This window comes from Chionomys nivalis, chromosome 13, assembly GCF_950005125.1.
Source record: "Chionomys nivalis chromosome 13, mChiNiv1.1, whole genome shotgun sequence".
Lineage (NCBI taxonomy): Eukaryota > Metazoa > Chordata > Mammalia > Rodentia > Cricetidae > Chionomys > Chionomys nivalis.
In genome coordinates, this window is record NC_080098.1 from 32,323,489 (window position 1) to 32,337,953 (window position 14,465).

Sequence of the window (14,465 nt, forward strand, 5' to 3'; positions counted from 1 at the left end):
AAAAAAAAAAAAAAAAAGCTACAGGCACAGACTGGAACAGCAGTTGAAATTTCACCTTTTGCTGCCCTACTAAATGTAAAGTGGTGAATCTTCAACAGCTCCTTGTGAAAGTTACTTCACAGTCCTCCTGAGTCTGTTTTTTCAATCCTTACCCAGTTTTGGTCTGCCGCTCATAAAAGAAAGTGTTGTCTTCTCGTGGTGTACATCAAAATTTGGTTGGTTATATTTTAAGCATTTGTGGGTTCATTTTGGCTACTAAAGCTGCAGCTTTAGTGTCCTTGGTCCTATGGGGCTGACCCAAAGGAATTTCACAGACAAACCAGATCAGTTTGAGGAGTTCATGGTTTTTACTTGAAACCCAGCCCTCTTTTCTGATGACAAACAAGGATTCTGTTCTAGATACTGAAGCTGCTCTCAAGCCTTTTGTTGCACACATTTAGTCCTGCTGGTTATTGCCTGCTGGTTGTGAGCTCAGAGCTGTGTCTGGACCCACAGCGTGATGGAATCTCCCTCCACAAAAGGGCTTCTCCGTGGAAACAGAACTTCTCCCAGGTATGCATGAGAATAAAATGTGGACTGCGGTGTTTATACACCTGAGGGGCTTGGAGGCTTTCTTTCATTATCAGGTATATTTCAGCTTTACTATTTCATAAAAGAAACCCACAGAAGCTGTATGTGGTGGGTGGCACATGCCTTTTAACCCCAGCACTTGGGAGGCAGACACAGATCTTTGTGAGTTCAAGGCAAGCCTAATCTACAAAGAGAGCTCCAGAAGGGCAGCCAGAACTATACAGAAAGACTTGTGTCTCAAAAACCAAAAGGGAAAAAAAAAATCCACAGGGCAAGACTTCTGGGGACCCCTGTAGGACAGAAAGAACCACCTATTGAGGCGTGGACACAGTGTTGCAGTGCCTGACCATCAGGCCACCAACCAATTTGAGTAGTCTGAGGAAAAGCTGCTCCAACCCAAGAAGGACTCACTTTTAACATAGACATGACTGTCGGAATCACTAAACAGACAGCCCTTGACCAAGTCCAAGTGCTGCTGACCCAATCAACACACAACAGACAACAAACAGCCAAGTCAGAGTGCCACCTACCACACCCCCCCACACACCTCTTTCTCTCCCTCTCTCTCTACTCCTTCACTGGTTTAAAGGTTATACTTGTTCTCCTCGGGCAGGCCTTAGCCCTCTTCAAAGTGAGTAAGACTCCATTGACATGGCTCTCCCATGTCTTAAGAGGTCAATCCTGCCTAATTATCAAACACAGCACTAACACACATACAGAGGTCGAAGGGTAACTTAAGGAAGTTAGTTCTCTCCCTACACCATGTTAAGTCCTGGGAATGGAATGCAGGTCCCAAAGCTTGACAACTGAGCCCTCTTGCCAGCCCTCTTTTTCTGTCCTAGCCAAGGCATACACTATACCTGTTCTGTTTTTAAGACAGAAGGCATCCAGACAGTGACACCTCTGCCTGCATAGCTCCACATCCATCCCACCCCATAGCACATATTTTATACTGTGGACAAGAGGAAATTATGTACTTTCTGTACCTCAATACTACAAACACTAAGTAAGTTTTGCTTAAGATCGCACCCATCTGTCTAGGAATCAGCCTAAGAGTTACCTTTTTAGATCCTGAGCGTTAGAATAAGCTTCATGGGGCTCAGTGGTTTTACTTATTAAGAGTTCTTATTTTGTAGAAATCAAACCTGGGTTTGATTCCAAGGACCCACCTGATGGCTCACAACCATCTGTAAATCCAGTTTCAGGGTATCTGACCTCTGTGGGTTCCAGGCATCCATGTGGTGTACAGACATACATGCAGGCAAAACATCCACATGTACTAAATAAAAATAATCTAAAAAAACTATAATAAAGTCTAGTTAAGTGCTAGCCAGACTTTGAAAGAGAAGTCACAAGAATCTAATACCCTGTTGCCCAAGACATGACACAATGCTCACCACTCATTTCCAAGTCTGTTTACTCTAACACTGTTACATTTACCATGGAAATGCAATATATAAATCATGCAACGTCTTTTCTTACCAGGGTGGGCTTAGGTAGCTTCTATAGTGATTAGATAACTTATGCAGGATTTTACAGTTTTTGTGTTGGACTTAATCTGAACAGCTTCTTACTTTTTCAGAGTTCCTATTGCTTTTTTGTACAGCTAAGCCCATACCAAGCAACCAGGTCACCTGATGACAGTATATGGTTAAGGCAGCACCATGTTAAAAGTAATTTCCTACTTGTTTTAATTAAATTTATAGGATGCAGGTGTCTTTAAAAACAAAATATGATCAATGTTCATTATTTTCAGTATTATGATTATTTACCATTAAAAAATTTACTTAAAAGTCACATCTCCAGTCTACAATTATTAATATGGAGCTTGAAAGCAAAGGTATTTATTTATTTTGGGGTGAAGATATTAATAAACTGCCCATATTCATAAAAGTGGACTGACCAAAGAACAAGAGTGGCTATTTCAAAGCAGATACACAAAATGGTATTGTACATAAACCACTTTCATTTATCATTTGGTCTCATTTCACTGTGAGTATTAATTGCATATGATTCTTCCTCAGAAATCAGGAAACACTATACTATCCGTGTCCCCAACACATGCAAGAGGTACAGATGCAACCCGCAGCTCTTCCCGTGAGACAGTTTTCTCATGCTTCAACACTGCCGGCCTTGTGGCTTACTCCCACACCAGGATCCCCAATCTTCCTCCACATAGACGCTCTGGGGCCAGTTTTAATAGTGGACAAGCTATGTCCCTTTGGGCCTTCCATCTGCCTGATGGGCACACTGCAACCCATATGGGACAGAAAAAGCAAGAGGGGGTTAATACAGGTCTTAAAAGTTAATATTAAAAGGCTGGTGCCTGAGGAAGCCAAAGACACCAGGTGCCCTGGAGCTGGAATTGCAAGTGGCTATGATCTACCTGGGTGAGTACTGGGAATTGAACATGGTCCTCTGAAAGAACAGTATGCTCTGAAGCACTGAGTCATATCTCTAGCCCATTAATATGATCACTTCTAAAGTTTTTTGGTTGTTTGGTAAAATCCGTCCCTTCTGTGCATGTTTAGAAGCTGTGGTTGCAGGGAGACTTTAAAAGCCATTCCCATAGGCTGGAGGCCTTGGAAGGAGCTTTCTAAGATCTCAGTGGACTTTTTAGGCCAAGGGTAAGGGAGTCACATGCTACAAACTCAAGAGAACTTTATAACCCAGACCCAAGATATGAAATAATAATAATAATATTCTCCAATATTCAGCTTTTTTGTTTTGTTATCTGTATTTCCTATGATTCCATAATTTACTACTGAGCTACATTCATTTATCATGCAATTCATACACAAGCATAAATTTTTCACAGAAAAAAAGGCCATGCAAATATCTGGGAAGGAATGACTATTTTCCAGGTTTTTTAAAGGATATACTGTAACAATCTTATCTTTCATTCCTTAAATGGATCCTTTCATTCAAAAGTATTGTGCGATATATGTGGTGTCTGATGTGCCTGGTATGTTGTGGTATGTGTGTGCGTGTGTGGTAGTAGTAGTAGTTTGTATATATGTAGTATGTGTGTGCATGAGCACTACATGAGATGTAAAGAGATGCAGAGTTGAGTCAGATGATGTGATGAAATCAAGTGGCACTGATATTATTCCTTGTGGGCAAAATCTCAGAGAAGTATTCCATCTGAGGCCCGGATATAGAGAGAACAAGGAGCTTACCATGACTTCTAATTACTCTCTTCCTGATATTTATTGACTATACAAACATGGAACACATTTGATATCCTAACTGCTGCCAATGGCATGTTATAGTTCACAGATGAAAACTGTGTGTATGAATTTAAACTGTGGCACTAACATGAATCTACAACTCCTCCAAGTCAAAAAAAAAAAAAAACCTAAAAACAAGATAAAACAAAATGCACTCATAGGAGGATGATCATATTGAAAAAGGAGGGAAGACAGGGCCCACTCCGAAGCCCTGTCTCGATCATTCACTGAAACATACCGTCTGAAAAAAAAAAAAAAAAAAAAAAAAAAAACACTTTACTTGCTTTATGGTACTGCTCCCCTCATTAATTTCCTGATGCTCTATGGGGTATTAGACAGAGAGCAAATGTCACACTCTCAGATATTAAAGTCACTGCTCTCACAAACAGGACTTGCTACAGAATCTGTATTCTGGGAAGGAGGGTCTGTGCAGACCATTCTTTAGACCATTCCTTTAGAATTCTTAAAATAATAGGCTCTGATGGGGAGACAGAGGCCAGGCCACTCTGAAAAAGGTGACATTTCACATTGGAAGATGCTTCTCTTGGGGCTGTACAGGGTTCTTAATGTGAATGTTTGAAAACAACACTATCTGCTCTGGTGGTCAGAGTCACATGGTGGTGGAGGCTCACACTGGACAGCACCAGAGACCACTACCACCATGGCAGAATGACAGGGAACACTATGCCAAAAGGCAATGTGGTGCTACCCTAGCAGGCAGTTGTGGAGTTTTTAATGACAAACCATCTTGCCAATATATTAAACAATGTTCAAAAGTTCCTTATTAGTATATCTAACTATCCTAAATCTTTTCCCAGACTTTAAGAGGAAAAGGTAGATTGGAAAGCTGACTGATTGTAACCATAGTTGCTGATTTTAGTCTAATGATTCCCAGATCTCTTAGTCCAAGAACAATTTCACAGGTATTACTATAACAGTCCTGTGAGTCTTACCCCCAAAGCTTAGAGACTAACAAGAATGCAGTGCACAGACAGACACAGACAGACACAGGGAGAGGGAGAGGGAGAGGGAGGGGGGGGGGACTATGATACCAAAGAGGAAACTGACTTTGTAATTTGGAAACTATATATAAAAATAAAGTGACAACAAGACATCTGACAAAAACCAAATGGGCAGTGAGAACTGTGGCCACGGGCTGTGATGTAAATGGGTTCACTCATACACTCTTTGTGATGTAAATGGGTTCACTCATACGCTCTTTGTGATGTAAATGGGTTCACTCATACGCTCTTTGTGATGTAAATGGGTTCACTCATACACTCTTTGTGATGTAAATGGGTACACTCATACACTCTTTGTGATGTAAATGGGTTCACTCATACACTCTTTGTGATGTAAATGGGTTCACTCATACGCTCTTTGTGATGTAAATGGGTTCACTCATACACTCTTTGTGATGTAAATGGGTACACTCATACACTCTTTGTGATGTAAATGGGTACACTCATACACTCTTTGAAGGGTAAGTTGTTGTTTTAGCAAATAATATAAATGTTCATAACTGTCAGATTTAAGAATTGCAGTCAGTGAACTCATCCTACCAAAAGTGAGCAGACAGGATCATGTATACACACAACACACACACACACAAAGGCTTTATGGAAAGTACCATGAACTATATTGTGTTTTAAAGGTACTTCCTTTATGTAAGTAAAATCTTCAATAGAGTTATCAAAAAAAGGATTTTTTTAAAGTTTTGCTTGGTAAATTTATGATCATTTTATGAAAATGAAATGTAAAGCAGCTTCATGAAGAAAGAGTGAGTGCAGTGTTCAGAGGCTGAAACTGGGCACGATTTCAGACACAGTGCTGGGAATGTCAGTGTAGGAAGGAAGATGGGCAGCGCACGAACACACATTCATAAGAAGCGGTCAGGTGAGGGACGTGTGGCTTTTCTCTACTGTAAGATGTACAAATAGGATGTCTAGGACACAGCTGATTGGAAACAAGATGACTGTATCAATAGTGCACACAATTTACACACACAAACACATACGCACAACATAAGAAGTCTGAAGAATACTTACATACAGAAAAGGAATTCTGTGAATTTGCTTTTCTTATTTTACTTGGATACTTTAAAACAAAGTTTTTTAAAATGATTTTAAAATACCTTCTAAATTAATCAACTCACAGGAACAAGAGCATAAAACTAGACAGTGAGGATATTTTCTCCGAGTAAAATCTAATTAGACAGACACTCATCAGACACTCATGAGCTACTCTTTAAAAAACAACTGGCTGTTTCTGCAAAGTGTAGAAAGCAGACATCTAAAGGACCATTCTTGGCAATGTAAAATTCTTTTTTTTTTTTTTTTTTTTTATTTTTGGTTTTTCGAGACAGGGTTTCTCTGAGGTTTTGGAGCCTGTCCTGGAACTAGCTCTTGTAGACCAGGCTGGACTTGAACTCACAGAGATTCGCCTGCCTCTGCCTCCCGAGTGCTGGGAAAACTGCTCTAACTGAGAAGGTGCACATTGTCTTCTCAGCCTCCAGACCTGAGGTCAGTGTGGCGGGCGTGAGAGCACAGCTGGGGAGACAGCCTGGTCTCGCAGTGTCTCAAAGCGAAGAGAGTCTTTGGAGAGCGACCACTTATTAGGACATGTGTGCTTTACACTTTATTTTTGTAGTAATGATTGGCTTCTGTGTGCTGTTTTGGCCTGACTGGAGATAAGGTTCTTCTCTACAAGATTCTTTGTTTGTGTAACAATTATCCTATGTAATTATCTAACATTCCATGGAGGAAAGAGAGACTGGAAAAGTTGATTCTAATTGGAACCATAGTTCTAGAGTTTTAGTCTCTGAACCCCAAACTCTTTTAGTCCAGGAATATTTCAGTATAAACACTCATTTGTTAAAGAAGGATTTTATTATAATTTGTTTTGTTTTAAAACCTAAATTAACCAAAAATTCTACCTGATACACATTTAAAATTCCATTACAACTTTAAGGTTATTATTTCTTTTCATACTAGAAAAAGAATCAGTAGCAATTATCTTTTTTCTGACCATAACTATTGAAACAATAGAACAGACCTAACTTACAAATGATTTCTTGGGCAGCTTCAGAGATGAAGGTAAAATTCCTCACATTCAGTCCCAAACACGGGCTTTCTGAGTCTTGCTGAAGACTAGTTCACAGACTATACTATATATACATAATTTAGGTTTTTGTGTAACTTACAGTATCATTTCCATAAGTACCTTGTATCATAAACACATCCAAACTGAACGAGGAAAAGAAAAAGAAAAAGATGGGATGAAGTGGCCATGCATTTGAGTCAACTGACAATGAAATATTGAAAAATAAAACAAAAAACGAACAAAAAAAACTAATTAGAACTCAGCAGAGCAACTGTGGACAAGAAACAGAGAACTTCATACAGACTATTTTCTTCAAAGTAGGAGTGCTTTTCTATATATACATATGCAAATAATACAAATAAATATAAATAATACAAAACCCTCACTGCGAACACCCTGCCTCAAAACTCCCAGTGCTTTTACTTAAATTCCTTACTATGAACCTAGGAACTGCACATTAACTATAAAACCTTGAAGGTGTGAAGCTGTCTCCACTTCCTTGTGTTTACTATTGGGAGCTTTCAATTTCCCTCTTCTAGAGACTGGGTACAAAGGACTGAATCTGGGTGCTCACACATGCTTGGAAATCTGCTCAGTAATCTGTTGCTGAAATAGATATAAAAATTATCTTCATTTTTTGCTTGCTTGTTTTTGCAGATAGGGCCCGTCTGATTCTCCTAGTTTGGCCCTGAGCTTACTCCATAGCTCAAGTAGTTCCGAGTAGCTGGGATTTGAGGCCTGTGCCACCAGGCCCAGCTCTTCCCCTGGAGAGAGCAAGTTTTTATTTTCTAGAATATAAGAGATAGATTTGCTTTTAAGAGGCATAATCCAGCTCCATGAAAACAGAACACAAGTGGCACCAGCCCCTGCTCAGAGTAGTGGCCTGAGGCCATGCCTGCACTGACCCGTGTGGACAGCATGTGCTGTTGAAGATAGAAGAAATCTACAACCTCAGCTTTAACACTGATATAGTCAGATTTTTTGATAGTGTCTCATATTTCCCAATAGTTCACCATGAAACAGGTTTCTAATGCTATCCTAATTGTCTTCTGTCTACTTCTTAAGCTAAGTAGGCTCAGGTAATCAAGACCTCGGTTCCCAAGGGAGGACTAGGTAGAGCAGGCTCATTTAATTCAAGCCTTCAGTCACAAAGCAACACCTAACTGATGTGGGCTCAAGTAATTCAAGGCAAGGCCTCATTTAGTAAGGAAACTAGGCGAAATGGGTTCAGGTAATCAAGATCTCAGTTACTAAGGAAATGCTGCACCAAGTGGGCTAAGGTAACCAATAACTCCATTACTATGAAAGATTAGGATGGGCCTGGACATTTGCTGATCATGCCCAGATGAAATCTTTGACTGATGTTGAAGGGGAGAAAATAGTAAAATGAAATTTTGAGAAATTAAACATTTAAATTACTAAAGTATTATTTAAGACATACTCAAAATCTGTATTCATGGGTAAGTGGGACATATGATGATGGTTCCAGCTAAGTTCCTGAGTAACACAAATTATAAAACCATAGTGCTTACAACCACAGAAATTCATACCATTGCCTTCAGTGCCCTGGAAAATGTAGTATTTTGTCAGCACACATCACTCATATACAGACGCACTACAACCTCACAGCATGCATATTCTTCAGTGAGAAAAATGACTGAAAATTATTTTGCAAATATGTATTTTACCAACCGCACAATGTATTTGACTTTAGGGAATTAGAATTCTTAATGTGCAAATGCCCCATCCTTCCACCTTCCACATAAAATAAAAGCAAAAAATAAACTAAGTCATGATGACAGAAACAAAAGCAACTTCCATGGCTAAACACGGGAAGCTCGTCAAGAACACTCCCAACACTGTGCCTTCTGCCCATGTGTGTTCTCAGCAGCATCAACTCTGCCACGAATTACAAAGTCATTATTAAATGGACCTCAGTGTGGCAAGCAGTTCATGTTTTGAAAAGCTGTCCTTTAAAGCAGTTACATAATCTAGAAATAGGTATAAAATATGTGAAGAGAAGATATTTCCATGTGATTTAAATTCTCTAAAATGTGAAGCCTGAAAGATGGGTGTGCTCTGTGTGTGTATTTATGAGTGTTGCTCATTTGCCACGGTCATTCCAGCATGTAACCCCCACCCTCCAGGATGGATCATTCACCTTGCAAGACCACCTGGGGTATCTTGGTGACACTATATTCAAAAATTTCAACCCTCTAACCAGCACATGAAAGCTCATAGGTACTCACCCTGCAAACTGGGCACTGCCAGTGACTACTGCTGTCTCTAAGCCTGAACTCATCAGACAAACACTTGGAATGATACACACGAAAACACAGGTCACATATCAACACCTCTCCAGGCAAATGGCATTCAAAACAATACCAGTCATGAGTTTCTGTTTCCCAGTCCTACAAAAAATACAAAATAATTTCGTATGACATTTTGTCAATATCTTCAATAACTAACAACAAAATTGAAACTAAAAGTCCATCACAAGTTAGGCATTATAAACAATTTAAGACATTTAATGTTAAAACAAGAGAGAAAATACCTAGAAATTTACTTCTTTAAATCTTGGATTCTCTCCTATGTAGTCAGAGATACCTTAAGGTGATCTGATAGCAAACACCTCCAAAGTGAATTATGCCCAAAGCCAATCCCAGGTCTAGTATTATCTTTCATTTAAAACTACAATTTAAGGAACAGTGTCTTTTGTAAGCTGAGTGCCCCACACCAACAGCAGCTTAATATTTCAAGCAGACAAACCTGTGTTCTGTCCTGATTTTACAGATTACAAAGGGGGTGCTGACACACTGCGGGGACGGGGTGCACAGTCTCGCGTGGTGTAGCCCACTGTGCTTGTCTCTCATCCACAGTATCTGATGCTTAACTGAAAATAACAACTAATCAAAATGCCCATGTCCCGACAGGTCGCCAAATATGCAGGGTCTGTTAAATTTAGAAAAATAAATTGAAAATGTAAAACTAAAGGTTTAGTCACACTATCTGAAAGAGGCTGATTACCATATGAAACAAAAGGAAGCAGGCTCCGTTCTTGATGTGGCTAGTCCTAGCAATCAAAGAACACAGAGTTGCACAGGCATTCTTCAACAGGTCTCATTAGTGAGGTCTCTCTACAGTCAAGGCAGGCGGGTGAAGTACAGACAGGAAGACTCATTTGCTTTTAGCTTAGAATTCATTCTTTATAAATGTTACCCTTCACTTTTTCTAAAATATACTTCAGAGTAAAGGTTAACTCAACTTGTTTTGGAGATGTGGAAGCCCAATGAACAAAAGGAAAACTGTAACAACACCAAGACTACTTCCGGTGGTGATCCTGACATCCCACATTTGGGTTCAGCTATTAATTGTTTTTATGTATGTCCGCACTCTTTCCAAAGTTGAGTGGCTTCCCCATTTTCTCAGATGCTAATATTATCCCAGCAAATGGGGCTTAAACTAGCACTCAATAAGAACTGACCACATCAACCACATTTCAATGCCACCATCCACTCACTAAGAGCGTAGTCACTATTATTCACAACATTACATCCTCCAACGCACATCCTGAGCCATGGCGAAGGCAGAGTAGTCAATTCTGTAGAAATCTAAACTTTCTGGGTTTATGTTTCATTAAGAAATTGATGGTCTTCACTGATCGAACAGTAATGTAAAGTAGGAGCATTTTCAGGCCCTCACTGCAGCTGTGCATTTCCCTGCACACTCATCTGATGGAGCAATCATGTGGACTGCAATCAGGAAGTACTCATTTTACATAAAACTCAGAAAAACATCTACACTACCAAGTTTGACTGAGATACACCAAAGACATATATGTGAACTTAGCTGAATTAAAATTAAAGTAAATCTCATTTCTGATAGTTCATAATACATTATATATTAGCTATTTCATTTTCTAACTCAAAAATTTTAATATAAATAAGCTTCAGAATTCTAGTCTATTTTTAATTAAAGAACTTTTTCTAAGCTTAAAACAAAATATTTTATTCTCATGGCTGTTTGGAAATACTTTAAAGGACATTAATGATTTATATATATTGGCTAATAGAAACTGCCATCCTTCGTGATTTAATTTTTTATTTTAATTCTTCTTCAATGATGGGTCAAATAGTGGTTGCTGGGATGGTTAAAAGGGCAGGAAGAACACAGTTCCAGCTTTTCCACTCCATCGCCTTCCTCTTTCCAATACACACTTTTACCTACTTATGAAACAGACAGTGGAATGAGTCTGTCCTTGTTGGGGTACTTAACTCTGCACTTTAAGAAATAATTGTAGGAATGTTAACCAGAACTTAAATTAAGCAAAGTACAGAAACTCTTAAAATTAATTTACTAGATATTATTAATTTTTTTGAACTATTTGTTTTTTGTTTTAAGATATCTTACTAGCAGGCCAGGAACTCACTATGTAGCCCAGGCCTAGCCTCTCAAGTGCTAGAATCACAGGTGTGTGCCTTCATTACTGGCTTGGGTCTGTTTTCCTTATGTATATCACTGACTCCATCATCATAAGGGGTAAAGAAGACAATGCTTCTTGTTATTTTAATCATGACAAGAGCTATTCATAACACAGGAAACATGCAAAAGTCACTGATTCAAAATCTATTACAATTTTTCAGAGGTGTAAACAAGTCATGGACCATGGCCAAGCTGACATCACTTAAATAGTGAGGCTGACACACACCTGTCACATATGCCAATAAGCCAAGTTTACATTTGCACTGGATGCCACGAGAAGTCATCAGCTGCTCTCGATACAGTCTAGTTAGCAGCCAAAAGTGTGAAATCCCACTTTAGGACAAGAAAGCCTTTAAAGGGCAAGACTACTGACTGACACAAAGTTCAAAACTGAAGCAGTGCAAAGGTCGTACAGTTTTCACACACAAGTCTAGCAAGAGTTAACTTAGCTAACCTAAACAATATAAAACTATTACCAAAAAAAAATATTAAGAAAAAATAACAGTCCAAAATTAGTTCACCTTGTCTGGGGCTGCTGTCCTGTAAAAAGGCTGCATACTGTAGGCCTTTCAAGATAAAAACAAGATAATCTTGGTTTTTCTACCATAATTTTGCTCATATCAGGTAATACAGAGGGCTAAAGGGATTTCGCACATGGTTCATTACTAGAAGTATAACTCATAGTACTTGGCGAATGATGCTAAGAGAAAAGGCTATTGATGAGCTCATCATTAATGAAAAGGATTGTCACTGACTGTAGAAGGTTATGGATAGACAATGAGAAATCTCTTAGGGAATTCCTGTGTCATGAGATGTACACTCTTGTCAGGAAAATATCTTTCAGCAAATAAAGTCTGTGCCACACGTATCTATACAATACCACAAATGTATATCTGATTGCTCTGAAACAGGATTACACTGAATGTTTTGAAAAATCAGAATAATGAAAGTGAGAGTGGTAAACTCAGCTCACCACAGCATGAAGTTTATACAGGCCGCCCTCAGAGCCTAGGTGCGAAACCTCCCATCTAGCAGCAGGCGGATACACTGTTGGGCTGACACGCTGGAGTCAGACTGGCACAAAGCCTGGCCTGACACCCGTGTCTCTATGATCTTGGGCAGAATGCTTAGCTTTTCTCCATGTCATTTTCTATCTGTAAAATGAATAGTTTCCTGTGTCTTAGTAAGAACCGAATGAGTTCATAGGTACTTAGTGCACAGAGGAGGTCTGCACAGCCTAAGCACTCAGGAGATGTTAGCTGGTGTTATTATCTATGTATTGCACAAAACAGAACTAAGACACAAATGAATAATGAGTGCATTTCTCTCCTAGTACTTTAGAATTCATTATCATATCTGATTTTCACATTTCTCTGAGCAATGTAGAACAGGAAATATAATTAGCTCCAATGAGAGGATAAAAAGGAAGTTCAGAAAGATGTTTGGCCATGTACCAAGGGAGACGTCTGAAGAACTGTTGGGAAATATATTCCAAATTCTGATCAAGGTTCTTTAATAATCAAAAGGGAGTTTTAACTCCCTATGTTTTATACATTACACTGCTAAGCATGTGTATGATAGTGTGCTTTAATGCAGATGCTCTGTAAAGTGAGTTTTCTACCATTCTAGGTTTAATTTAATTTTGTTAACAAATTCAGTTAATCATTTACATGGGAGGATATAATGCTTACAAATTTTAGTGACTTTAAATATTGAAAATAAATTACAATATTGCCTAGTGGAACAGAATTCAGAGAAGGAGAAAGAGCCAAACAGCAGGAACTCATGCACACAATACACCACTACATGATGAGAAGAACAGAACCCCCAAAATACTGAGCAAATAGAGGCTCTTGACAGAGCCACTTCTCAGTAAGTCAGTTTAAAAATCAGAGGACTCTAGTGTAACTGAATCATCAGCACTCATTTACTAGTTAGTAAACAAAGGGTTGTTTACTTCTTTTTGTAACCAAGGTTGAGAATGAATATTCAAATGTATGTATATATACACACATATACATACATATAATACACATACATAAATGACATAAAGATAAAACATTTCAATTTTTAAACAGCAACAGCATCAAAGGTACATTGAAATTTGTGTTTAAGGTATTTAAAACAACGAACTAGTCAGGCAGTGATTGTGCACACCTTTAACCCAGCACTAAGGAAGCAGAGACAGGTGGATCTCTGTAAGTTCGAGGCCAGCCTGGTCTACAGAGTGAATTCTAGAACAGCCAAGGCTACAATGAAACTCTGTTGCAAAAAAAAAAACAAAAACAAAAATAAATAATGAATGAACTAATGACAAATATAACTATAACAAAAAGGGTAAAAATCTAAATTGCTTTTAAAAACTAATTCTTAAATTCATATGCTACATGTATGCAATGTGCTGGAATGTCCAGGTTAGCTTGTATTCAGAAGCAGCCTCTTGTTTCCTCAAGAATGAAGCAAGGAAGCCCCTCTTGCTGTGGCTTCAGGCAGTAAGGTCTGTGAGGAAAAAGGCCATCAATGCTAATCCAATGTTTTCCCTAAGAGGTGTGAGCCTAGTTAGATTTCACGGTAAATATAAACCAATACTTCCTACAAGCTGGCACTTGATTTGGAAACAACAGATGACAGCAGTCCCTCAAGGTGTCGAGCTCGCCCCACTTGGGTTTGGTATTTCAGCTCATTCACTGCGAACATAATATGCTCATATCTTTAGAAACTCACAAAATACGTATTTCTATTACTTGGGCTTTTTTAAAATAAAATATAAAAAAGCCTAAAACAATGAGAAGTGAAAAATACAGAGAGAAAAATGTAGAATGCCCCTTTTTATTGAGAATGATGCTCTCAGGTCCAAGAGTAGCCTCAAGTCCTGATATCAGGAATCGTTCACTTCAAAATGCATGGAGTGAAGAGTCTAGTCACGTCTGTAATTAGTCAGGACTCACCCGCAGCAAAACAAAAAAACAGAAGGATTCTACACAAAACTGAAATCTGGGGTTCTCAGCAGAAACCCTACTCCTATACTGACATGAACTGTGAAAGAAATGAGGTCCCGAATCCAAATTCAGCAGGTCTATA

At 38.8% G+C, this 14,465-nt stretch overlaps 1 protein-coding gene across 11 annotated transcripts in view; it reads right to left on the reverse strand.

Annotated features, from left to right (window-relative positions):
* Zmynd11 (zinc finger MYND-type containing 11) overlaps positions 1-14,465 on the reverse strand; it is an 87,267-nt gene that overhangs the window by 15,979 nt on the left and 56,823 nt on the right. For 8 of the 11 annotated variants that reach the window (XM_057787118.1, XM_057787119.1, XM_057787120.1 and 5 more), the window contains exon 4: positions 9,152-9,313. The exons of the other annotated variants lie outside the window; for them this stretch is intronic. In XM_057787118.1, the coding sequence (XP_057643101.1) occupies positions 9,152-9,313 (162 nt within the window). The remainder of the gene's footprint in view (positions 1-9,151; positions 9,314-14,465) is intronic. 11 annotated transcript variants of the gene reach the window in all.